We start from the raw sequence: 26317 nt of genomic DNA on the forward strand, positions 1-26317 counted from the left end.
TGGACAAGGGAGTTGTGTAGGGAGCGATCCCTGTGGAATGCGGGGGGGGGGAGGGAAAGATGTGCTTAGTGGTGGGATCCCGTTGGAGGTGGCGGAAGTTACGGAGAATAATATGTTGGACCCGGAGGCTGGTGGGGTGGTAGGTGAGGACCAGGGGAACCCTATTCCTAGTGGGGTGGTGGGAGGATGGAGTGAGAGCAGATGTACGTGAAATGGGGGAGATGCGTTTAAGAGCAGAGTTGATAGTGGAGGAAGGGAAGCCCCTTTCTTTAAGAAATGAAGACATCTCCCTCGTCCTAGAATGAAAAGCCTCATCCTGAGAGCAGATGCGGCGGAGACGGAGGAATTGCGAGAAGGGGATGGCGTTTTTGCAAGAGACAGGGTGAGAAGAGGAATAGTCCAGATAGCTGTGAGAGTCAGTAGGCTTATAGTAGACATCAGTGGATAAGCTGTCTCCAGAGACAAAGACAGAAAGATCTAGAAAGGGGAGGGAGGTGTCGGAAATGGACCAGGTAAACTTGAGGGCAGGGTGAAAGTTGGAGGCAAAGTTAATAAAGTCAACGAGTTCTGTATGCGTGCAGGAAGCAGCGCCAATGCAGTCATCGATATAGCGAAGGAAAAGTGGGGGACAGATACCAGAATAGGCACGGAACATAGATTGTTCCACAAACCCAACAAAAAGGCAGGCATAGCTAGGACCCATACGGGTGTCCATAGTTACATAGAAACATAGAAACATAGAAAATAGGTGCAGGAGTAGGCCATTCGGCCCTTCGAGCCTGCACCGCCATTTATTATGATCATGGCTGATCATCCAACTCAGAACCCAGCCTTCCCTCCATACCCCCTGACCCCTGTAGCCACAAGGGCCATATCTAACTTCCTTTTAAACATAGCTAATGAACTGGCCTCAACAGTTTGCTGTGGCAGAGAATTCCACAGATTCACCACTCTCTGTGTGAAGAAGTTTTTCCTAACCTCGGTCCTAAAAGGCTTCCCCTCTATCCTCAAACTGTGACCCCTCGTTCTAGACCTCCCCAACATCGGGAACAATCTTCCTGCATCTAGCCTGTCCAATCCCTTTAGGATCTTATACGTTTCAATCAGATCCCCCCTCAATCTTCTAAATTCCAACGAGTACAAGCCCACCTTTACACCTTTAGTTTGGAGGAAATGGGAGGAGCCAAAGGAGAAATTATTAAGAGTAAGGACTAATTCCGCTAGACGGAGCAGAGTGGTGGTAGAGGGGAACTGATTAGGTCTGGAATCCAAAAAGAAGCGTAGAGCTTTGAGACCTTCCTGATGGGGGATGGAAGTATATAAGGACTGGACATCCATGGTGAAAATAAAGCGGTGGGGGCCAGGGAACTTAAAATCATCGAAAAGTTTAAGAGCGTGAGAAGTGTCACGAACATAGGTCGGAAGGGATTGAACAAGGGGTGATAAAACAGTGTCGAGGTATGCAGAAACGAGTTCGGTGGGGCAGGAGCAAGCTGAGACAATAGGTCGGCCAGGACAGGCAGGTTTGTGGATCTTGGGTAGGAGGTAGAAACGGGAAGTGCGGGGTGTGGGAACTATAAGGTTGGTAGCAGTGGATGGGAGATCCCCTGAGCGGATAAAGTCGGTGATGGTGTGGGAGACAATGGCCTGGTGCTCCTTAGTGGGGTCACGATCGAGGGGTAAATAAGAGGAGGTATCCGCGAGTTGTCGCTGCGCCTCAGCAAGGTAGAGGTCAGTACGCCAGACTACAACAGCACCCCACTTATCAGCGGGTTTAATAATAATGTTAGGATTAGTGCGGAGGGAGTGGAGAGCAGAGCGTTCCGAAGGAGTGAGGTTGGAATGGGGACAAGGTGCGGTGAAGTCGAGACGGTTGATGTCCCGTCGGCAGTTGGCAATAAAGAGATCCAGAGCAGGCAGAAGACCAGAGCGGGGTGTCCATGAAGAAGAGGAGGGTTGAAGACGGGAGAAGGGGTCATCGGTGGGGGTGGAAGAGTCCTTGCCGAAGAAGTAGGCTCAGAGACGGAGACGGCGGAAGAAAAGTTCCGCATCATGGCGAACACGGAACTCGCTGAGGTGTGGGCGATGGGGGACAAACGTGAGGCCCTTACTGAGAACAGAGCGTTCTGCCTCCGACAGTTGAAGGTCGGAGGGGATGGTAAAGACCCGGCACGGATGAGAGCTGGGATCAGACGGGGGAGGAGGAAGGCTGGGGGTGTCAGTGGAGAGGGGAGGGTTGGAGTGAGAGGAAGATGGAGCCTCTGAGGGCCCAGGAGTTGACGGTGGGATCTGAGGAAGACTGGAATGCGGCGTGGTGGTGGGGGAAGGGGAGACAGGAGTCACAACAGCAGCACATAAAGACCCGGCCTGGAGTTCAAGGCTGGAGTTGCAGTTGGTGGTTGCGCAATCACTTTGAATGTGTCCATGGTCGTTGCTGGAGTCCGGGTTTTGAATGTGTCCTGAGATGTTGGAGCCGCCGAGATCAATGGCAGGGGCCGCAATTGAAAGTTCATGCCTGCTCGCGTCGGGGCCGGCAGGCTCTGGAGTCCGTAGATGTAGGATCTTGCAAAATATATTGGTGAGACCCGACGCAGACTGGGAGACCGCTTTGCTGAACATCTACGCTCTGTCCGCCAGAGAAAGCAGGATCTCCCAGTGGCCACACATTTTAATTCCACATCCCATTCCCATTCTGACATGTCTATCCACGGCCTCCTCTACTGTAAAGATGAAGCCACACTCAGGTTGGAGGAACAACACCTTATATTCCGTCTGGGTAGCCTCCAACCTGATGGCATGAACATCGACTTCTCTAACTTCCGCTCAGGCCCCACCTCCCCCTCGTACCCCATCTGTTACTCATTTTTATGCACACATTCTTTCTCTCACTCTCCTTTTTCTCCCTCTGTCCCTCTGAATATACCTCTTGCCCATCCTCTGGGTCACCCCCCCCCGCCTGTCTTTCTTCCCGGACCTCCTGTCCCATGATCCTCTCGTATCCCCTTTTGCCTATCACCTGTCCAGCTCTCGGCTCTATCCCTCCCCCTCCTGTCTTCTCCTATCATTTTGCATCTCCCCCTCCCCCTCCAGCTTTCAAATCCCTTACTCACTCTTCCTTCAGTTAGTCCTGACGAAGGGTCTCGGCCTGAAACGTCGACTGCGCCTCTTCCTATAGATGCTGCTTGGCCTGCTGCGTTCACCAGCAACTTTGATGTATGTTGCTTGAATTTCCAGCATCTGCAGAATTCCTGTTGTTTATAGAATATTTTGGTGGGCTGGGGTCTGGACTATATACAGAATATATTGGTGGTCTGGGGTCTGGACTATATATAGAATATATTGGTGGTCTGGGGTCTGGACTATCTATAGAATATATTGATGGGCCAGGGTCTGGTCTATATATAGAATATATTGGTGGGCCAGGGTCTGGACTATATATAGAATATATTGGTGGTCTGGGGGTCTGGACTATATATAGAATATATTGGTGGTCTGGGGGTCTGGACTATATATAGAATATATTGGTGGTCTGGGGTCTGGACTATATATAGAATATATTGGTGCTCTGAGGGTATGGTCTGGACTATATATAGAATATATTGATGGGCCAGGGTCTGGTCTATATATAGAATATATTGGTGGGCCAGGGTCTGGACTATATATAGAATATATTGGTGGTCTGGGGGTCTGGACTATATATAGAATATATTGGTGGTCTGGGGTCTGGACTATATATAGAATATATTGGTGCTCTGAGGGTATGGTCTGGACTATATATAGAATATATTGATGGGCCAGGGTCTGGTCTATATATAGAAAATATTGGTGGGCCAGGGTCTGGACTATATATAGAATATATTGGTGGGCTGGGGTCTGGACTATATACAGAATATATTGGTGGTCTGGGGTCTGGACTATATATAGAATATATTGGTAGTCTGGGGTCTGGGCTATATATAGAATATATTGGTAGTCTGGGGTCTGGACTATATATAGAATATATTGGTGGTCTGGGGTCTGGACTATATATAGAATATATTGATGGGTCAGGGTCTGGTCTATATATAGAATAGATTGGTGGGCCAGGGTCTGGACTATATATAGAATATATTGGTGGTCTGAGGGTATGGTCTGGACTATATATAGAATATATTGGTGGTCTGGGGTCTGGACTATATATAGAATATATTGGTGGTCTGGGGTCTGGACTATATATAGAATATATTGATGGGTCAGGGTCTGGTCTATATATAGAATAGATTGGTGGGCCAGGGTCTGGACTATATATAGAATATATTGGTGCTCTGAGGGTATGGTCTGGACTATATATAGAATATATTGGTGGTCTGGGGTCTGGACTATATATAGAATATATTGATGGGTCAGGGTCTGGTCTATATATAGAATAGATTGGTGGGCCAGGGTCTGGACTATATATAGAATATATTGGTCCTCGTAGTAACACGGTCTCATTTGGCTGTATTCGTTATGGTTAAATGACAATGAATCGTGAATTGAACTGAATAGAATGGAAGATTTCAGTGGGAAATCCAGCATGTTACCGTAATGCCTGGTGACTGACTCACTTAAGGCCTCGGCAGGAAGGCTGCACTGTGCCATGACTCTGTATATTACGACATTTGACATCCGACCACTACACTGCATGCCTGAAAAATATTTACCAGCTGGCTGTAGCAAATTCATCTGAGATTTGTGCAGGAGTAAACAAGTTAACTGTCACTTCACTTGTCTCGAGAGAACAGGGTCAAAGTAAAATTTATCATCCAAGTACATATACATCACCATATATGTCCTTGAGATTCATTTTTTGCAGGCATTTAAAGGAAAATAATGAAATACGATAGAATCTACAAAAATTTATACATAAATGAAGACTGACAAACAACCAACGTGTAAAAAGACACATTGTAGAAAAAATACTGAGAACATGCGTTATTACAGGTACTGAGAACACTCAGGCTCCTGTATTTATCACGTGAACATCGAAACATTCGGTGAAAAGCATCATTTGCATTAACAACCAACACACCCCAAGGATGTGCTGGACACCAGAGTTTAGAGCTGTATTCTGGGGTCATTTGTAAGGAGTTTGTATGACCTTCCTGCGGAATGTATGGGTTTCAATTTTCTCCCACAGTCTAAAGATGTACCGGCTAGCAGGCTAATTGGTCATTGTAAATTGTCCCTTGATGAGGCTAGGATTAAGTCCGGGATGCTCAAAGGGCATCTCTGAATTCATAAATAACTGTGCTGACGGTAGCCCACAAATGTCTCCGCATATTCCCGCAGCAACAGAGCACCCCTGTCGTGTCAGCAAAACATGAACAACAGCAAAACAAGCTGCTTGCCATCCTCCCAGCCAAACACTGACGGTCCTCTAACCTGCGCCTCCCCCCCCCACCCTCAGCACAGGTAATCTCGGGGACCCCCAGCCACACACCGATGGTCCTATAACCCCTCCCCCCAGGACAGGTCATCTCAGGGGTCTCCCAGTCACACACCGATGGTCCTATAACCCCCCACCCCAGGACAGGTCATCTCGGGGTCTCCCAGCCACACACCGATGGTCCTATAACCCCTCCCCCCAGGACAGGTCATCTCGGGGAACCCCAGTCACACATCGATGGTCCTCACACACACCCCCAGGACAGGTCATCTCGGGGTCTCCCAGCCACACACTGATGGTCCTCTAACCGCCCCCAGCCATCCACCCACGCAAACACACAGACAGTCCTGTAACACCCACCCCCCGGCCCCGCATAGTCATCTCGGGACCTCCGTGCTACACACACATACAGATAGACCCCACAGGACAGGGCGTCTCTGGGTCTCTCAGCCACACACACACACACACACACACACACACACACACACACACAGAAGGTCCCCACCTCCCACCCCCAGGACAAATCATCTCTGGGTCTCCAGTAGACGTGAACACGGACATCAGGCCTTCAATTTCCCCACTGGACTCTCAGAGCCAGGCCTTCGACCACGGGGCCTTAACCTCTAGAATTCCAATCGACCTTCAGTCTATGATCCTCGGCATCAACCCCTAGAGTTGCCAACGATGATGAATGGAGACCCTGAATAAGGACCCAAACCCCAAGCTGGAGTTTTAATGGTGGTCCCAGGAAGTCTGCTCGCAGACTCACCATGGCTGCCAAGAAACTACCTCACCGCAAAATCCTGCCTGCCACAGAACAATGCTTAACAGGAGGGCTAGGTCTATAATAGAACCAGAAACCCAAGCACTCAACTTGGCGAACCTATAAAGGAGGAACCATCTCTCAACACACGTTTAGTAATACCTGGATTCCAAATCGGGCAAGATTATCCTCACATGACTCGAGATCGAATCCCCGAGACCACCAATTGGCACTGGAAGTGAGGACTGATAAAGTGCGGCCATTATACAATTCTGTAACACAAATTGTGAAAGCATTGGTTGTCATGAAGGAAGTTAGCACGGAAAGTCCAAGAAAGCTCCTGTCACTCTGCAGTGGTTTGTTGATGAGAAACAATGTTGCCTTAAAAATACACTACAGTAAACATTTGAACTGACTTTGAGGTTTTCGCCACAATATATTCAATGTTTTGTCTGCAATAACAGTTGAAATCAAAAATGAGGAAGTTACGTTGCAGCTTTGTAAAACTCTGATTAGCCCACACCTGGAGCATTGCATTCAATTTGCAAAGGGATTTGGACCAGCTGGAAAAATAGGCTGAAAAATGGCAGATGGAATTTAAAACAAACAAATGTCAGATGCTTATCTTCAGTAGAACCAATCATCAGAATCACCAGCATGTGACATGAAACTTGTTAACTTAGCAGCAGCAGTTCAATGCAATACATAATCTAGTAGAGACGGAAAAAAAAAGTAATATAAAATAAAACACAATAATAAGTAAACAAGTAAATTACACATATTGAATAGATTATTAAAAAATGTGCAAAAACAGAAATACTATATATTAAAAAGTGAGGAAGTGTCCAAAGCTTCGAAGTCCATTCAGGAATCAGATGGCAGAGGGGAACAACAGGGCACTGAGGAGTGCCGTAGAACCAAGGATCTACGAATACGTGTCCATAATTCATTGAAAGTGGTGGCACAGGTAGATAGAGTTGTAAAGGAAGCTTTTTGGCATGTTGGCCTTTATAAATCAAAGTATTGAATGCAGGAGATGGGATGTTATGTTGAAGTTTTATAAGAGATTGGTGAAACCTAATTTGGAACACTGTGTGCAGTTTTGGTCACCTATCTAAAGGAAGGATGTAAATAAGGTTGAAAAAGTACAGAAAAATTACCAGGATGTTGCCAGGACTGGAGGGTCTGAGTTGTAAGGGAAGATTGAATAGGTTAGGACTATTCCTTGGAACGTAGAAAATTGAGGGGAGATTGATGGAAGTGTACAAAATTATGGATAGGTAAATGCAAGCAGGCTTTTTTCCACTGAATTTGGTGGGACAACAACTTAGAGGTCATGGGTGAAAGGTGAAATGTTGAAGAGGAACATGCGGGGAAACTTCTTCCCTCTTCATGGGTGGTGAGAGTGTGAAAGGAGCTGCCAGCACTAGTAATGCATGCAAGCTCAATTTCGATGCTTCAGTGAAGCTTGGGTAGGTACGTGGGTGGATGAGAGGGGCATGGAGGGCTACGGTCCTGGTGCAGGGTGATGGGACTAGGTGGCTTAAATGGTTCAGCACATATTAGATGGGCCAAAAGGCCTGTTTCTGTGCTGTAGTTTTTATAGCTCTGACTCTAACTCTGGTTGACCTGCAGAAGTTACAGCACGGCAAGAGTTAAGATAATTTTTTTAAAATAGCAGAATAAACATTATTATTAAAAATTACAATGGATTCTGTTACAAGGGAATATTACCCCTCAACCATCAGGCTCTTGAATCAAAGGGGATAGCTTCACTTATCTTCATTTGCCCAATCTTTGAAATAGTCCCACAACATATGGACTCACTTTCAAGGACTTTTCATCTCATGTTCTCAATATTTATTGTTTAGTTATTTATTATTGCTATTTCTTTATTTTTGTATTTGCATTTTTTTTTGTCTTTTGCAAACTGGTTGAGTGCCCAAGTTGGTTCAGTCTCTCATTGATTCTATTATGGTTATCATTCTGTTCTGGATTTATTGAGTATGCCCAAGAAAACGAATCTCAGGGTTGTATATGGTGAAATATATTTACATTGAAAGTAAACTTACTTCAGACTTTGAATTTGGCCGTTGATTAATCAGAGCAGTTGCTTTATGTGGGGGCAATTCTTAAAGAACAAAAACTGATTGCAAAAACAGCAGCGATTCCCTACATTTGGTTATGACAGTATGTCGCTTAATTGGACAGGAGACTGTTGCTGAACAGATTCTAACTCGTGTCACTCATGTGTTCTTGTGTGGCTTTTGCACTGTGCTTGGTCAGCACAGTTTTTAAATAGTGTCAGTTGTGTCTGCTTGTGTTATGTTATCCATTTGGGCCGATGGTCACCAATTGAAAAAGAGGTGATTTTTGATCATTTTATTTTTCATGTACAAGAATAATCCGTGCTATACCATTTCATTCTTACACTCAGAGACAATGTGTTAAGTAGTCTTCTGTTACATCCTGTAGAGCAATATGGTTATGATGATGCCCAGGCCAGGATAATTTACGCTCAACCACAGCACAGCAGGGGACCAGAGCCACCTGGCATACGCAGGAAGATGCAAATGAAGGATTCTCGGGTGATATTTACTATCGGTCAGTTACTCTACAAATTCTGAAGTATTACTGGTGTAATACTTCTGAAGTAATACTCTGAAGTATTAATACTCTGAAGTATTAACGTGCAAATTCCACTGGCTATTAATACCAGTAATACTGTAGTGTGATTGGTAATTGATTATGCGAATAAGAATTCTGAACATACACCAGGTTACCAATTGGTCGATATCAGTACCCATCCAGCCAATTTCTGCATAAAAACAACATTTCGTTGTTCAAACCTCAGAACTGTTCAATGACAAGGGCCGGGTCATTCTCCTTGTCCACAAGTAAATAAAATTCAAAGCAGATTTATCATCAAAGTACATTTGGCACCATATACAACCCTGAGATTCGTTTTCTTGCGGGCATTCACAGTAAATATCAATGAAAAACTGCACACAACAGCCAGACAAACAAACAATGTGTAAACTGTGAATAGAAAAAGAAAAGGAAAGAATAATAATGATAAATAGCAATAAATATCAAGAACATCGGTTGTTGATTCCTTAAAAGTAAATCCATAGGCTGTGGAATCAGTTCAGTATTGGTGTGAGTAAAGTTATAGCCTCTGGTTCAACAGCCTGATGGTTGAGGGGTGATAATGATGCTGGCGTGGGACTTCAGGCCTCTGTACCTCCTTCCCGATGGCAACAGTGAGAAGAGAGCGTGGCCTGGATGCTGCTTTCCCACGCCAGCTTTCCTCGCATATGTGCTCAGTGGTGGGGAAGGCTTTACCTGCGATGGGTCGGGCTACGTCCACCATTTTTGTAAAGTATAACTGAGGAACGAAGGTGAGTTTTCAGAGTCCAGTTCATCGGTGGACAACAGCCCCTTTTTAGGATGGATGTGGGGGGGGGTTTGAAGGGGGTCTAAACGAGGCTTACCAGGACGCTGCCTGGATTGGAGGGGATGTGCGAGGAGGAGGAATTGGACAATCTTGGGTTGCTTTCTCTGGAACTAAGGTGGAGACCTGATAGAGCAGGGTCTCCCAACCTGGGGTCCACAGCCCCCTCAGTTAATGGTAGGGGTCCATGGCATAAGAAAGGCTGAGAAGCCCTCGGATAGACGCTCCCAAGCAAGGCACAGATAGACAGCTGTCCTCTCTCCCCACTGTTGAAATGTCTGATTCCAGAGGGCACACATTTAAGGTGATAGGGAGAAAGTTTAAAGGAGATGTGCAGGACAAGTTATTTTTGTTTTTATACACACACAAAGCCTGGACTGCACTACCAGGAATGCTGGTGGAGGCAAACATGCGACGGAAACACGGCCACTCTTGTGGGCTGCACCAGCACACCTAGATGTGTTGGCTATTGGTGCCAACAATGCACTTCACTGTATGTTTCAGCGTACATGTGACAAAAAAGCAAATCATTAATCTTTAATATGAGAGGGGCATTTAGGAGGATCCTCAAAAGGCCCATGTAAGTGCAGAGAAATGAAGGGATATGGGCAGAAGGGATTAGTTTAGTGAGCCATCTAATTGTCAAATTAACACTATAAGACATAGGAGCAGAATTAGGCCATTTGGCCCATCGAGTCTGCTCCACCATTCCATCTTGGCTGATTTATTATCCCTCTCAATCCCATTCTCCTACCTTCTCCCCATAACCTTTGACATCTTTACTAACCAAGAAACTATCAGCCTCCGCTTTAAATGTACCCAGTGCCTTGCTTCCACAGCCATCTGTGACAATTAATTCCACACATTCACCACCCTCTGACTAAGAAATTCCTCCTAATCTTGGTTCTAAAGGGAAGTCCTTGTACTCTGAGGCTGTGCCCTCTGGTCCAAGACTCTCCCACTACAGGAAACATCCTTTCCACATCCACCGTATCTAGGCCTTTCAATATTCAATCAGTTTCAATGAGAACCCCCTCATTCTTCTAAACTCCAGTGAGGACAGGCCCAGAGCCATCAAATACTTCTCATACTTTAACCCTTCACTCCCGGGGTCATTCTTGTGAAATTCCTCTGGATCCTCTCCAGTGCCGATAAATCCTTTCTCAGATAAGGAGCCCCAAACTGCTCACCGTATTAATAGTTTACTTATAGTTTAATTAGTTTGCACAACATCATGGGCTGAATGGCCTGTTCTGTATCAGGCAGCTGTGTTTGGATGATCATAAGCAGTGGGAAACACTGAAAAATAAACACATCTTCATTTATCCACACTGCAAGCATCCGCTGTGTGTAAACATTGCAACACAACAGGAGCATCCATTATCAAGGACCCCCATCATCCATAGACAACGGCTCCTGGCTCACCCGCTAAGACACCTTGGTCACGTTATCGACTTCATCTGTCCACAGATCTGCCCAGGGGATCAAAAGTGGGAATTGGTGAGCAGTTTCGAGCTCGTAATTGTCAACATCACTGAAGATCTGTTCTGGGTCCAACGTGCTGACATAATTACAGAGAAGGCACGACAGCGGCTACATTTCAGACGTGGGATGACACCAAAGACTCTTGTAGATTTTTACAGAGAGCATCCTGGAGAGCATCCTAACTGGTTGCGTCACTGTGTCGTATGGAGGGGCATCTACACAGGATCAGGAAATGCTGCAGGAACTTGCAAACTCAGCCCAGCTCCATCAAAGGCACTAGACCCGCCAGCATTGAGCACATCTTCAAGGATACATCAGAAAGGCACATCCATCATCAAGGTCCCCTGTCACCCAGGACGTGCCCTTTTCTCATTGCTACCATCAAGGACATGGTACAGGAGCCTGAAGACACACAGTCAATGTTTCATGAACAGCTTCTTCACCATTATCAGATTTCTGAAAGGGCTGTACACCACCTCAATTTTTTTTTCTTTTTTTCTCATTTTCAACTATTTATTTAATTTAATTTTTAAATAATATTTCATATCATGAGTTTTTAATATTATTATGTATTGCAATGTACTACTGCCACAAAACAACAAATTTAATGACATTTTATAAGTGAGAATGGTTCCAGTGTTCTGTGCTTTGTGTGGGACGTCAGAAGTCTGGGACACCTCCAGTATCCGAGGTAACCACACCTGTACCAGGTGCACTGACCTGCTGCTTCCGAGAGAACAGATTAAGGAACTGGAGCTGCAGCTCGAAGACCTTCGACTCATAGGGGAGAATGAGAAGATGATAGACAGGAGCTGCAGGGAGGTAGTTACTGGGTGGCTGTCCGGAGAAAGAGGGGAAATGCACAGCCAGTGCGGAGTACAGTTGTAGCCGTTTCCCCTCAATAATATGTATACAACTTTAGATTATATTGAGGGGGACGAACTACCAGAGGGGAGCCACAGTGACCGGTTCTCTGGCACTGGGCCTACCGATGTGGCTCAGAAGAGAAGAGAGGTGAAGATGACTACAGTGTTCATAGGTTCTGTAGTCTGAGGAACAGAGACAAGATTCGGTGGGCGTGATAGAGAGACCCTGTTGTCTCCCTGGCGCCAGAATCAGGGATGTCTCGCATCGGGTCCATGGCATTCCCAAGGCACACTGGCACCAGTGATATAGGTGGACAAAGTGAGGAGGTCTGGAAGAGAGGTTTTACACAGCCAGGTGAAAAGCTGAGAAACAAGACCCCCAGGGAAGGAAAAAAGTCTCTGGATTGCTGCCGGTGCCATATGCCAGTGAGGGTAAGAATAGGATGATCTGGCAGGTGAATGCGTGGCTGAGCAACTGGTGCAGGGGGCAGGAGTTCAGATTTATGGATTATTGGGGAAGGTATAACCTGTATCAAAGGAGAGGTTACACCTGAACCCAAGGGGGTACAATATCCTTGCAGGCAGGCTGGCTGGCTGTCTAGAGATGTTCAGGTGGTTTAAACTAATTTGGCAGGGGGATGGGAACCAGAGTGATAGTGCTAAAGATGAGGTAGTTGGTTGACAAACAGACACAATCTGTACTGAGACTTCTAGTACGGAGAGGCTGATGATCGGTCAACAGGATGAGTTGCAACGTAAAAATGTGGACAAAATTGAAAAGGGTGAATAGAGGACTGGAGGTGTTATATTTGAATTGCACAGTACATGGGATAAGGTCGTTTAACTTACAGCATAGTTACAGATTGGTAAGCAGGACGTTGTAGGCATCACTGAATCATGGCTAAAAGATTATAGCTTGGAGCTTAATGTCCAAGAATACACATATATCGAAAGGAAGGCAGAGGGGGTGGCATGGCTTTGTAGGTAAAAAATGAAATTAAATCATTAGAAAGAGGTGAAACAGGATCAGAAGGTGTTGAATCATCATACAGGTAAGGAACTGCAAGGATAAAAAGACCATGGTGGGTGTTATATACAGACAATAACAAGGATGTTGTCTACAAGTTACAATGGGAGCTAGAAAATGCATGCCAAAAGGGCAATGTTACAATAGTCATGGGGGATTTCAATATGCAGGTAGATTGGGAAAATCAGGTTGGAGCAGGATTCCAAGGGGGGGATTTATAGAATGTCTACAAGGTGGCATTTTAGAGCAGCTCATGGTTGATCCCACTAGAGGATCAGCTTTTCTGGACTGGCAGTTGACTAGAGAGCTTAAGAGAAAAGAGCTCTTAGGGGCAAGTGATCGAATTCACCCTGAAATTTGAGAAAGAGAAGCTAAAGTCAGATGTATTAGTATTACAGTGAAATTACAGGAGGCATGAGAGGAGTTGGCCAGAATTGATTGGAAAAGAAAATTGGCGGGAATGATGGCAGAGCAGCAATGGCTGGAATTTCTGAAAGCAACTCAGAAGGCACAGGTTATATACATCCCAAGGAGGAAGAAGTAATCTAAAAGCGAGATGATACAACCATGGTAACAAGGGAAGTCAAAGCCAACATAAAAGCCAAAGAGAGGGCAAATAACAGAGCAAAAATTAGTGGGAAGTTAAGAGGATAAGTAAGCTTTTAAATACCAACAGAAGGCAACTAAAAGTCATTAAGAAGGTAAAGATGGAACATAACAGTAAGCTAGCCAATAATGTTGAAGAGGATACCAAAAGTTTCTTCAGATATATAAAGTGTAAAAGAGAGGTAAGAGTTGATATCGGACTGCAGGGAAACAAAGTTGGAGAGGTAGTGAATTTAAAAACGCAAACGCGAGGAATTCTGTAGATGCTGGAAATTCAAGCCACACACATCCAAGTTGCTGGTGAACGCAGCAGTCAGGCAGCATCTCTAGGAAGAGGTCCTGACGAAGGGTCTCGGCCCAAAACGTCGACTGTACCTCTTCCTAGAGATGCTGCCTGGCCTGCTGCGTTCACCAGCAACTTTGACGTGTGTTGCTTGGAGAGGTAGTAAAGGGGAGGACAAGGAAGTAGCAGATGAACTGAATAAATATTTTGCATCAGTCTTCACTGTGGAAGACTCTAGCAGCATGGTGAATGTTCCAGCTGTCAGGATCATGATATGTGTGAAACTGAAAGATCTGAAGTTAGATAAGTCACCTGGACCAGATGGTGTACACCACAGGGTTCTGAAAGAGGTGTCTGAAGAGATTGTGGAGGCATTATTAATGACCTTTCAGGAATCACTAGATTCTGGAATGGTTCAAAAGGTTAGAAAATTGCAAATGCCACTCCACCCTTCAAGAAGGGAGCGAAGCAGAAGAAAGGAAGTTGTAGGCCAGTTAGTCTGACCTCAGTGGTTGGGAAGATGTTGCAGTCAATTATTAAGGACGTGGTTTTGGGGTACTTGGAAGTCAAAATCAACATGGTTTTCTCAAGGGAAAATTGTGCCTGATAAATCTGTTGGAATTCTTTGGAGAAATAGCAAGCAGGATACACAAAGGAGATTTTCCGAAGGCCTTTAACAAGGTGCCACACAAGGTTGTTTATCTGAGGTACTACAGGGAAGATTCCAGCATGGATAGAGCAGTGTCTGACTGGCAGGATGCAAAGAGTGGGAATCAGGGGAACCTTTTCTTGCTGGCTACCAGTGACTAGCGGTGTTTCACAGAAGTCAGTGTTGGGACCCATTCATTTTACGTTCTATGTCAATGATTTTGATGATAGAATTGATTGCTTTGTTGCCAAGTTTACGGACAATCTGAGGATAGGTGGACACGCAGGCAGTTTTGAGGAAATGGGGAGGCTACAGAAGGAGTTAGACAGATTAGGAAAATGGGCAAAGAAGTGGCAGATGGAATACAGTGTCAGGAAGTGTACGGTCATGCACTTTGGTAGAAGAAATGAAAGGGCTGACTATTTTCTAAATGAGGAGAAAATTACAAAAATCTGAGGTACAAAGGGATTTGGGAGTCCTTGTGCAGGATTCCCTAAAGGTTAACTTGCAAGATGAGCCTATGGTGAGGAAGGCAAAGAACAAGCGGTGGCCTAACTGAAACCTATTGAATGGTAAAGGACCTTCATGGAGAGGATGTTTCCTATGGTGGGAGAGTGTAAGAAGAGATGGTACAGCCTCAAAATAGAGGGGCATCCTTTTAGAACGGAGGTGAGGAGGAAATTCTTTAGACACAGAATGGTGAATCTGTGGAATTCTTTGCCGCAGGCAGCTGTGGAGACTGTCTTTATATTTAAGGCAGAGGTCGATAGATTTTTGATTGGTCAGGGGACAAAGCGGGGCGGGGGGGGTAGAGGCAGGAAATTGGAGCAGAGAGGAAAATAGAACAGTCATGATAAAATGGTGGAGCAGACTTGATGGGCCAAATGGCCTAATTCTGCTTCTATATCATATGCTCTTATATGCCAGTGATATGAAACCTGATTCTGAATTCTCCAACAAATCCTCTCTCTTGAAAGAAAGATCTGATGAATCCAATTCACAGGACCAGTTTTCCCACAATGCACAGCTTGTCAGTCCGTTCTCTTTAGTAGAGAATAAATATTCAGCAGTGGGTCAAACCAGCTTGTGCCCCATCCCATCAGCTTCAGGTACTTTTCGGTTAACATTGGGCCAGAAATGTTTTTATTTTATTTAGAGATATAGCAGGTTAACAGGCCCTTCTGGCCCAATGAGCCCACGCTTCCTAATTGCTTTCATGTGACCAATTAACCTACTAACCACTTTTCAAGACCCCTGTGGAACACCACTAGTCACCATCAGCCAGCCAGGAAAGGCTCCCTTTATTCCCACTCTTTGCCTCCTGCCAGTCAGACACTGCTTTATCCATGCTGGAATCTTCCCTGTAATACCACCGGCTCGTAGCGTGTTAAGCAGCCTCATGTGTGGCACCTTGTCAAATGTCTTCTGAAGTTCTAAGAACACAACATCAATCGATTATCTGATTGAAACGTATAAGATCCTAAAGGGATTGGACAGGCTAGATGCAGGAAGATTGTTCCCGATGTTGGGGAGGTCTAGAACGAGGGGTCACAGTTTGAGGATAGAGGGGAAGCCTTTTAGGACCGAGGTTAGGAAAAACTTCTTCACACAGAGAGTGGTGAATCTGTGGAATTCTCTGCCACAGCAAACTGTTGAGGCCAGTTCATTAGCTATGTTTAAAAGGAAGTTAGATATGGCCCTTGTGGCTACAGGGGTCAGGGGGTATGGAGGGAAGGCTGGGTTCTGAGTTGGATGATCAGCCATGATCATAATAAATGGCGGTGCAGGCTCGAAGGGCCGAATGGCCTACTCCTGCACCTATTTTCTATGTTTCTATGTCTATGTTTCTATGATTCTCCTTTGTCTATCCTGCTTGTTATATCTTCAAAGAATTCCTACAGATTTGTCAGGCAAGATTTTCCCTTGAGGAAACCATGCTGACTACGGCCTATTTTATCACGTGCCTCCAAGTTCCCTGCGGCCTCATCCTTAATAATTGACTCCAACATCTTCTCAACCACTGAGGTCAGACTAACTGAGCTATACTAGAGGTATAGAATATAAGAGCAGGGATGTGATGTTGAGGCTCCATAAAGCACTTATGAGACCACACTTGGAGTACTGTGTGCAGTTTTGGGTTCCTTATTTTAGAAAGGATGTACTGACATTGGAAAGAGTTCAGAGAAGATTCATGAGAATGTTTCCAGGAATGAAAGGGTTCCCGTATGAACGGGAAGCTCCTGGGCTGTATTCCCTGGAGTTCAGGAGAATGAGGGGGCATCTCATAGAAACATTCCGAATATTAAAAGGCCTGAACAGATTAGATATGGCAAAGTTAATTCCCATGGTAGGGGATTCTAGGACAAGAGGGCATGACTTCAGGACTGAAGGACGTCCATTTAGAACTGATATGCGGAGAAATTACTTTAGTGAGATGGTGGTAAATCTTGGAAATTGCTGCCATGAGCAGCTGTGGAAGCCAAGTCACTGGGTGCATTTAAGGCAGCGATCGATAGGTTCTTGATTAGCCAGGGCATCAAAGGGTATGCGGTGAGGGTAGGGGAGTGGGAATAACTGGAAGAATTGGATCAGCCCATGATTGAATGGCGGAGCAGACTCGATGGGCTGAATGGCCTACTTCTGCTCCTATACCTTATGGTCTTATGGTCTATCGTTTCCTTTCTTTTGTCTTTCTCCCTTCTTAAAAAGTGGAGTGCAACGTTGGCATTCATTGCAAGCAGACTAGAATATAAAAGCAAGGATGTAATGTTGAGAATTTATTTATCACTGGTGGGGCCTCACTTGGAGTATTGTGAGCAGTTTTGGGCCCCGTATCTCAGAAAGGATGTGCTGAAACTGGAGAGGGTTCAAAGGAGGTTCAAGAAAATGATTCCAGGATTAAACGGCCAGTCAGATAAAGAGCATTAGATGGCTCTGGGCCTGTATTTACTGGAATTTAGAAGAACGATAGGTGACCTAATTGAAATCTATCAAATGGTGAAAGACCATGATAGAGTGGATGTGGAGAGGATGTTTCCTGTGGTGGGAGAGTCTAAGAAGAGATGACAGAGCCTCAGAATACAGGCATCATTTTAGAATGGAGATGAGGAGGAATTTCTTCAGCCAGAGGCTGGTGAATCTTGCCACAGGAAGCTGTGGAGGCCAAGTCTTTATGTATATTGAAGGTGGAGGTTCATGACTGGTCAGGGCATGAAAGGATACGGGGAGGCAGCAGGGGATTGGGGCTGAGGGGAAAATTGGATCAGCCATGATGAAATGGCGGAGCAGACTCAATGGGCCAAATGGCCTTATTCTGCTCCTATATCTAATGGTCTAACCCATATGATTTTAGAATGTGGGAAGAAACTGGAGCATCCAAAGGAACATCATGCAGTCACAGGGAGAACGTATGAATTCCTTAGAGACAGCTGCGGGAATTGAACCTGCATTACCGGCACTGTAATAGAACTAAGGCCTCACTACCGTGCCGTGTTCACAAACAATCTGGTTCTCTTCACTTCATTGTTTCCTCTTTCTTCATGAGACTTTTGATACTTTTTTGCTGATTATCAGCTCAAAGGGTTAGAGATTTTTTTTAAAAAAAAAGATTACCTTTATGTCTCACACATACATTGAAACACACAGTGAAATGAGTAATTTGCTTCAATGATCAACACAGGCTTCTGACGTCAATATAGCGTGCCAAAACCTCACTAGACCTAACCCGTGCACCTTTGGAATGCGGAAAGACACCCACACGGTCACGGGGAGAACCTGATCTGGATGGACCATTCCCCGTAATAGCAACTTTGTGGAGAACATAAACTGGCTGATTTTCATCCACCATCCTTCCCCAGGGCTGCAGGGCCCAATTTCATGCCCTTAAGTTCACCAGTTGCCTGGCACGGACTTAGCACACGCTGACTTCGTCAACACGGCAGTTACCTCCACAATTCTCCCTCGATGGATGTGAGAACTCACCTGGGGTCTCGGACACAGAACACAGCTCTGGGTCGTTGGTGCTGCTACTGCGACTGAGGTGGCCTAGTCCGTTTGGTTCTGGGAGGAGAGAAATCAGGGATACAGAATATAGGACAGGATCAGGATCAGGTACATTATCAATGATTTATGCTGTGAAATCTGAAACGCGAGAAAATCAGCAGGAGCTGCAAACCCAAAGCATCAACCTGCACCAGGACCACGGATCTCCATACTCCTATCCAAACTTCTCTTTAAGCTTTGAAATCGAGCTCGCATGCACTGCTTGTACTGGCAGCTTATTCCATGCTCTCACGACCCTCTGAGTGAAGAGGTTTCCCCACATGCTCCCCTTAAACTTTTGTCCTATTATCCTTAACCCATGACTTCTGGTTGTGGTCCTCCCAAACCTTAGTTGAAAAAAGCCTGCCGGCATTAATTTTATATACCTACATCAAAATCTTCCACGTTTAAGGAAGAAAGTCCTAACCTATTCAATCTTTCCTTCTAACTCAGGTCTTCCAGACCCGGCAACACACTTGTAAATTTTCTCAGTACTCTTTCAACCTTATTTACACCTTCCCTGTTGGTAGGTGACCAAAACTGTACACAATCCTCCAAATTAGGCCTCACCAACATCTTATACAACTTCAACATACCATCCCATCTCCTGTACTCAATACATTGATATATGAAAGCCAATTGTCAAAGGCTTTCTTTACGACCTTATATAGCTGTGACAGCACTTGCAATGAATTACGGACCTGTATTTCCAGATTCCTTTGTTCTACTGCACTCCTCAATACCCCACCGTTCACTATGTAGGACCTACTCTGGTTGGTTCTACTGAAGGTGAACATCTCACACTTGTCTGTGTTAAATTCCATCTGCCATTTTCAGCCCATTTTTCCAGATCCCTCTGCAAGCCATGGTAGCCTTCCACAATACCTCCAGTCTTGGTGTCATCCACAAATCTGCTGATCCGGTTAGTCAATTATTATCCAGATCAATGATACAGGTGACAAACAACAAAGGGCCCAGCATCGATCCCTGCGGCACACCACTAGTCACGGGCTCCAGTCAGAGAGGCAACCATCTACTACCACTCTCTGGCTTCAATTTTTGTCAAATTTACTATCTCATCTTGAATGCTGAGTAACTGAACCTTTTTGACCAACCTTCCATCCAGGACCTTGACGAATGCCTTGCTGAAATCCCTGTAGACAACATCCACTGCCTTGCCTTCATGCACTTTGCTGGTAACATCCTTGGAAAACTCTATAAGTTTGGTTAGACATGCCCTAACATGCACGAAGCCATGCTGACAATCCCTAGTAAGTCCATCTCTATCCAAATACTTATATATCTCGTCCCTCAGAATACCTTCCAATAACTTTCCCATTACTGATGTCAGACTCACTCATCTATACTTTTCTGGTTCTATTTACAGCCTTTCTTAAGCAGCAGAACAACATAGGCTATCCTCCAATCCTCCGGTACCTCTCCTGTTGCTAGAGATGATTAAAATATCTCTGCTAGGGCGCCAGCAATTTCTGCACTTGCCTCCCACAGGGTCCAAGAGAGCACCTTGTCAGGTCCTGGGAAATTATCCACACTGACTTGCCTAAAGACAGCAATCCTCCTCTGTAATGTGTACACAGTCCGTGAAGTTGATGCTGCTTTGCCTCAATTCTATAGTCTCTGTGCCCACTTCCTGAGTAAATACAGATCCAAAAAATTCATTTAAGATCTCTGCAGTCTCTTTTGGGTCTACACATGGATTACCAATCTGATCTTCCAGAGGACCAATCTCAATCCTTTTGCTCATAACATATCAAAACATTCTCCTTCGCCTTGTCTGCTAGGGCAACCTCATGCCTTCTTTTAGCCCTCATGATCTCTTTTTTAAGTGTTCTCTTGCATTTCTTATACTCTATAAGCACCTCAATTGCACCTGCCTGCCTGTACCTTCTATGCACCTCCTTTTATTACTTAACCAGGGGCTCAATATCTCTTAAAAACCAAGGTTCTCTATACCTGTCATCATTACCTTTTATTCTGACAGGCACATACAAACTTTGTACTCCCAAAATTTCACTTTTGAAGGCCTCCCACTTACCAAGTACACCTTTGACAGAAAACAGCCTGTCCCATTCCACATTTGCCAGACCATTTCCGATGATCAGTTAACTCAGTTAAACAGTTAACTGATTAATCCATCGGCATTTGTAGTGTATGTACATCTACGAGAATACGCAGTGGATTTCAGTTAATTGGGACACATTGGGACCAGTACATTTTGGCCCAATTAAGTGGCTGCCCCAATTAGCTGTAATTTCATGGAAACAGTTCAAAAGGTGAAACAAAGACAAACTGAGTGACAAATTATGTATTTAAATGAAACACAGAACAGATTAGAACACTACAGTACTATCAAACTCTGTATTAGTTCCAAATAGTTATCAACAGTGGAATCAACCCAGTGTACGCAATAAGTAAAATCAGCGCAGAGACCTCGTGTAGGAAACGGACTGCCTTCAGACAATGCTATGGGTGATTGATACTATACAATGCTATTGATGACTGCATCCTCCAAGTTTTCTCTTTCAAGATGACGAGACCTTGAAATTCTTCACAGTTCCCAACTTGTTGAAGTAGTGAAATCTTTTCATTTTCGTTCCCAGCTGCGTCTGGCACATCGAAGACCGAGTGCTTGAAACCGCAGTGAGCGAAACTGTTTGGAATAGTCTTACTGCATATTTCTCACCAAAAATCATTGACAATAACCACTGTTCTTTGAACACAAACACACACAACTGACGCTATTTAAAAACTGTCCTCTCTAAGCACAGTGTAGGGTCGAACTGCCACATACGTGCCTGTTTGGCAAGTCCCCTACCCCACACAAAGTGGCATAGACTCCCAAAGAAACAAAGAGAATCCTGCAAATGTTATCAATCAGTTTTGCATTCTTTAAGAGTTCTCCCAAGAAAGTGGCAGCCACAGTTAACTAATGGGCTAATTAACTAGAATCTACTGTACATAAATAGGAGACGGCAAGGTAGCGTAGTAGTTAGCAAAATGCTTTACAGTACCAAGGACCCGGTTCAATGCCCAGTGCTGCACGTTCACCCCATGGGTTTCCTCCGGATGCCCCGGTTTCCTCTCACAGTCCAAAGATGTACGGTCAATCTAAATTGTCCGGTGACTGGGCTGAGATTAAAATGGGGGGGGGTTGTTATTGGGTTACTGGGGGGGTGTTATTGGGTAGTGCAACTCAAAGGCCCGTGCTGTACGTTGGTCAATATATACAGTGTATATTGTAGGTAACTGGGGGAGAGTGACGAGAGTGGGTAAGCGGGTATGTGTACGTGGAGAGGGGAAGGGTGGGGGTTGTGGAGATGGGGTGGGTGTGTGTGTGTGTGTGTGTGTGTGTGTGTGTGTGTGTGTGTGGTGTGAGGGGATCCAGGAGTGCCCAGATTAACTGTTTGAACAAGGACAGAGAGGGAGATTTATCATTGATAGTTTGTTTGGAAAGGAGAGACAGACAGAGTTATTTACCACCGATATGTTGCTTTTGAAAAGAGAGAGAAAGAGACGAAGATTAACAGTTGGACTGTCACTTTAAGGCACTGGAAGTAACTTTGGATTTCTACTGAGTTTGGAGGTGGAGACAGCACCGAGCAGCTCGAAGATTACTATGGTGACCAAAGGCAGGTTGTTGATGTTACTTCCAAGGACTTGTTGCCAACTTGCACTCCTTTACAGACAAAGGAGGGAGGGACTCTTTGAATGACAGGTGATGCTCAGCACAGAGAAATAAATGGGAGGTCAGATGATACAGACCTCAGGCACATGATCTGGACACTGAATGAACATCGTTGTGCCCACAGAGAAAGTGGGTTTTGGAGGATCAATCAGGCAAATCAATCCAAATTGCTATTCCAGCGGTGAAGAAGGGGTTGACTGGTGGGGAGTTGTCTATGTGTCCACCCTCACCTGGGTGATAGCTCCACCACAGGAAAACTGGTCCCCCTGGTTAAAGTCGCAGTCGGTGACTTGTAAAGGATTTCGGAGGACGACGAGAAGATCGACGGAATCAGCTCACCTGAAGACTCAACTCACTCTCTCTCTCTCTCTCTCCATTACTACTCAACTAAATACCACGAACTGAACTGAACTGAACTGAACTTTACTCAACATCGTAAGACTGTATCTTTTTACCCCTGGACTTAAAAAAGCTTGTTTTTTTCATACATCTACATTCCACACTTACATTTATATATACTCATTGCTAATCTGTGTGATTTATTTATTTTGATATTACTGTACTGCGTAGTTACTAATAAATATTAGTAGTTTATAGCAATACAAGACTCCAAAGTGTTTTCTATTTCTGATTGGCCTTTTATATATTGGTGAGACCCGACGCAGACTGGGAGACCACTTTGCTGAACATCTATGCTCTGTCCGCCAGAGAAAGCAGGATCTCCCAGTGGCCACATACGTATTTTAATTCCACATCCCATTCCCATTCTGACATGTCTATCCACGGCCTCCTCTACTGTAAAGATGAAGCCACACTCAGGTTGGAGGAACAACACCTTATATTCCATCTGGATAGCCTCCAACCTGATGGCATGAACATCGACTTCTCTAACTTCCGCTAAGGCCCCACCTCCCCCTCATACCCCATCTGTTACTCATTTTTATGCACACATTCTTTCTCTCACTCTCCTTTTTCTCCCTCTGTCCCTCTGAATATACCTCTTGCCCATCCTCTGGGTCACCCCCCCCCCGGCTTGTCTTTCTTCCCGGACCTCCTGTCCCATGATCCTCTCGTATCCCCTTTTGCCTATCACCTGTCCAGCTCTTGGCTCTATCCCTCCCCCTCCTGTCTTCTCCTATCATTTTGCATCTCCCCCTCCCCCTCCAACTTTCAAATCCCTTACTCACTCTTCCTTCAGTTAGTCCTGACGAAGAGTCTTGGCCTGAAACGTCGACTGCACCTCTTCCTATAGATGCTGCTTGGCCTGCTGCGTTCACCAGCAACTTTGATGTATGTTGCTTCTATTTCTGATGGTTCTTTACCCCGTCACAGGGTACATGACAGTGGAGTGGCGGAGTTGGTGGGTGGGTGGGGTGCGAAATCTGATTGTTGGGGGGATGAAGCCGTTCCCACAGCTTTGAATACAGCACAGTAGTGGCCCATGATGTTCTGCTAGATCTATGAAAACTCAAGGATCCTCCCCCACAGGACCAATTGTGTTTGTGTGCGTGGATGAACGCAAACACTGTCTTACTTCGATTGCTTTGAGAGGCTGGTCAAGGATTACATCTGCAGCTTGCTACCACCCACACTGGACCCCCTACAATTCGCCTACCGACACAACCGATCGACAGACAACGCAATAGCCACAGCTCTACACACCGTCCTTACACGTCTGGAGAAGAGGGATGCTTATGTGAGAATGCTGTTCTTCGACTACAGTTCAGCATTCAACACCATGTTTCCGTCCAGGCTCGACAAGAAGCTCAGAGACCTCGGCCTTCACCCTGCCTTGTGCAGCTGGATCCTGGACTTCTTGTCAGATCACCAGCAGGTGGTAAGAGTGGGCTCCCTCACCTCTGCCTCTCAACACAGGAGTCCCTCAGGGCTGTGTTCTAAGCCCCCTCCTTTACTCTTTTTATACCCATGACTGTGTCACCAACCACAGCTCCAATCTGCTAATTAAATTTGCCGACGACACTACACTGATTGGCCTAACCTCAAATAATAATGAGGCAGCCTACACAGTAGAAGTCATCACCCTGACACAGTGGTGTCAAGAAAACAACCTCTTCCTCAATGTCGCAAAAACAAAGGAGCTGGTTGTGGATTACAGGAGGAATGGAGACAGGCTAACCCCTACTGACATCAATAGATTTGGGGTTGAGAGGGTGAACAGCTTTAAGTTCCTCAGAATACACATCACTGAGGATCTCACGTGGTCTGTATGTACCAGCTGTGTGTGAAAAAGGCACAACAATGCCTCCTTCACCTCAGGCAGTTGAAGAAGTTTGGTATGGGCCCCCAAATCCTAAGAACTTTCTACAGGGGCACAATTGAGAGCATCCTGACTGGCTGCATCACTGCCTGGTATGGGAACTGTACTTCCCTCAATCGCAGGACTCTGCAGAGAGTGGTGCGGACAGCCCAGCGCATCTGTAGATGTGAACTTCCCACTATTCAGGATATTTACAAAGGTAGGCGTGTAAAAAGGGCCCGAAGGATCATTGGGGACCCGAGTCACCCCAACAACAAACTGTTCCAGCTGCTACCATCCGAGAAATGGTACCACAGCATAAAAGCCAGGACCAACAGGCTCCGGGACAGCTTCTTCCACCAGACCATCAGACTGGTTAATTCATGCTGACGCATCTGTATTTCTGTTATATTGACTGTTGTACATAGTATTTACTATAAATTACTATAACTTGCACGTGCACATTTAGATGGAGATGTAGCGTAAAGATTTTTACTCCTTGTGTATGTGAAGGATGTAAGTAATAAAGTCAATTCAAGATCTTTGCTCCCTACCATTTATCCAGTGAATAATGTCTGCTTCTTCCACTGCTTCGAACGACGTCAAGGAGGTTGGAGCTGGCGAGATCCTATCCCCGTCATCATTATGTGCCATTACACAGTTCTCTGTCAATGTTTCATCAGGGGTATACCTCGGGCATGATCAAGGCTGAGCTACAGTGAAATAAATCACAATTAGATCATAACATGGCAAACCCACCACGGTTCGATTCCCGACGCGGTCTGTAAAGAGTTTGTACTTCCTGCCTGTGACCGCGTGGGTTTCCTCCGGGTGCTCCAGCTTCCTCCCACAGTCCAAGGTTGTACAAGTTAGGGTGGGTGAGCTGTGGGAATGCTATGCTGGTAAAGGAAACATGGTGGCACTTGTAGTCTGCCCGGCACAAACCTCACTGGTTTGATTTCATTCAAGCAACACATTTCACTGTATGTTTCCGTGACAAATAAAACAAACCTTCAATTTTTCTTTACAACTGAAATGCACCTAGTGAAGTTGGATCACCAGGCCAATTCAGATTCATTAATTTATCACATGTACGTCAAGACATCCTGTGAAATGTGTCGTTTGCATCAATGACTAACACAACCTTTGGATGGGCTGGGGGCACCCGCGACATGGGCAGGAGGCATTTTCAACACACGGAAGGTCATTCTGGTTCGGTAGTTTCATCTTATTTTAAAGTTCAAAGCAAATTTATTACAATGTACATCCATGTCACCACATACAACCCTGAGATTCATTTCTTGTGGGCATACTCAATATGTCTATAGAATATTAACTACAACAGAATCAATAGACAATAGACAATACAATAGGTGCAGGAGTAGGCCATTCAGCCCTTCGAGCCAGCACCGCCATTCACTGTGATCATGGCTGATCATCCACTATCAGTACCCCGTTCCTGCCCTATCCCCATAACTTTTGAATCAATGGAAGACTGCTGAACTTGGGCGTTCAACCAGAGTGCAGAAGACAACAAACTGTGCAAGTGCAAACAGAAAGAAATCATAATAATATGCAACTAAGCAAAAAATACTGAGAACATGAGATGAAGGGTCCTTGAATACCCGTCCATAGGTTGGCAGGAACATTTCGATGAGAGGGCATGTGAACTTGAGTGGTGTTATCCCCTTTGATTCATGAGCCTGATGGTTGAGTGGTAATAACTGTTCCTAAACCTGGTGGTGTGCGTCCTGAGGCTCCTGTACCTTCTCT

General features: G+C 45.2%; 1 protein-coding gene across 6 annotated transcripts in view; it reads right to left on the minus strand.

Annotated features, from left to right (window-relative positions):
• The window catches only part of tmem268 (transmembrane protein 268), a 100001-nt gene that overhangs the window by 61270 nt on the left and 12414 nt on the right, over positions 1-26317 (minus strand). For all 6 annotated transcript variants that reach the window (XR_010017949.1, XR_010017948.1, XR_010017950.1 and 3 more), the window contains 3 exons: positions 25099-25257; positions 18522-18599; positions 6333-6442 (listed from right to left, as the gene is read on the minus strand). Coding sequence is in view for 1 of the 6 variants with exons in the window: in XM_063047957.1 (XP_062904027.1) it covers positions 6333-6442; positions 18522-18599; positions 25099-25198 (288 nt within the window). In the remaining 5 variants the exon portion in view is untranslated. The remainder of the gene's footprint in view (positions 1-6332; positions 6443-18521; positions 18600-25098; positions 25258-26317) is intronic.

This window comes from Mobula hypostoma, chromosome 5, assembly GCF_963921235.1.
Source record: "Mobula hypostoma chromosome 5, sMobHyp1.1, whole genome shotgun sequence".
Classification (NCBI taxonomy): Eukaryota; Metazoa; Chordata; class Chondrichthyes; order Myliobatiformes; family Myliobatidae; genus Mobula; species Mobula hypostoma.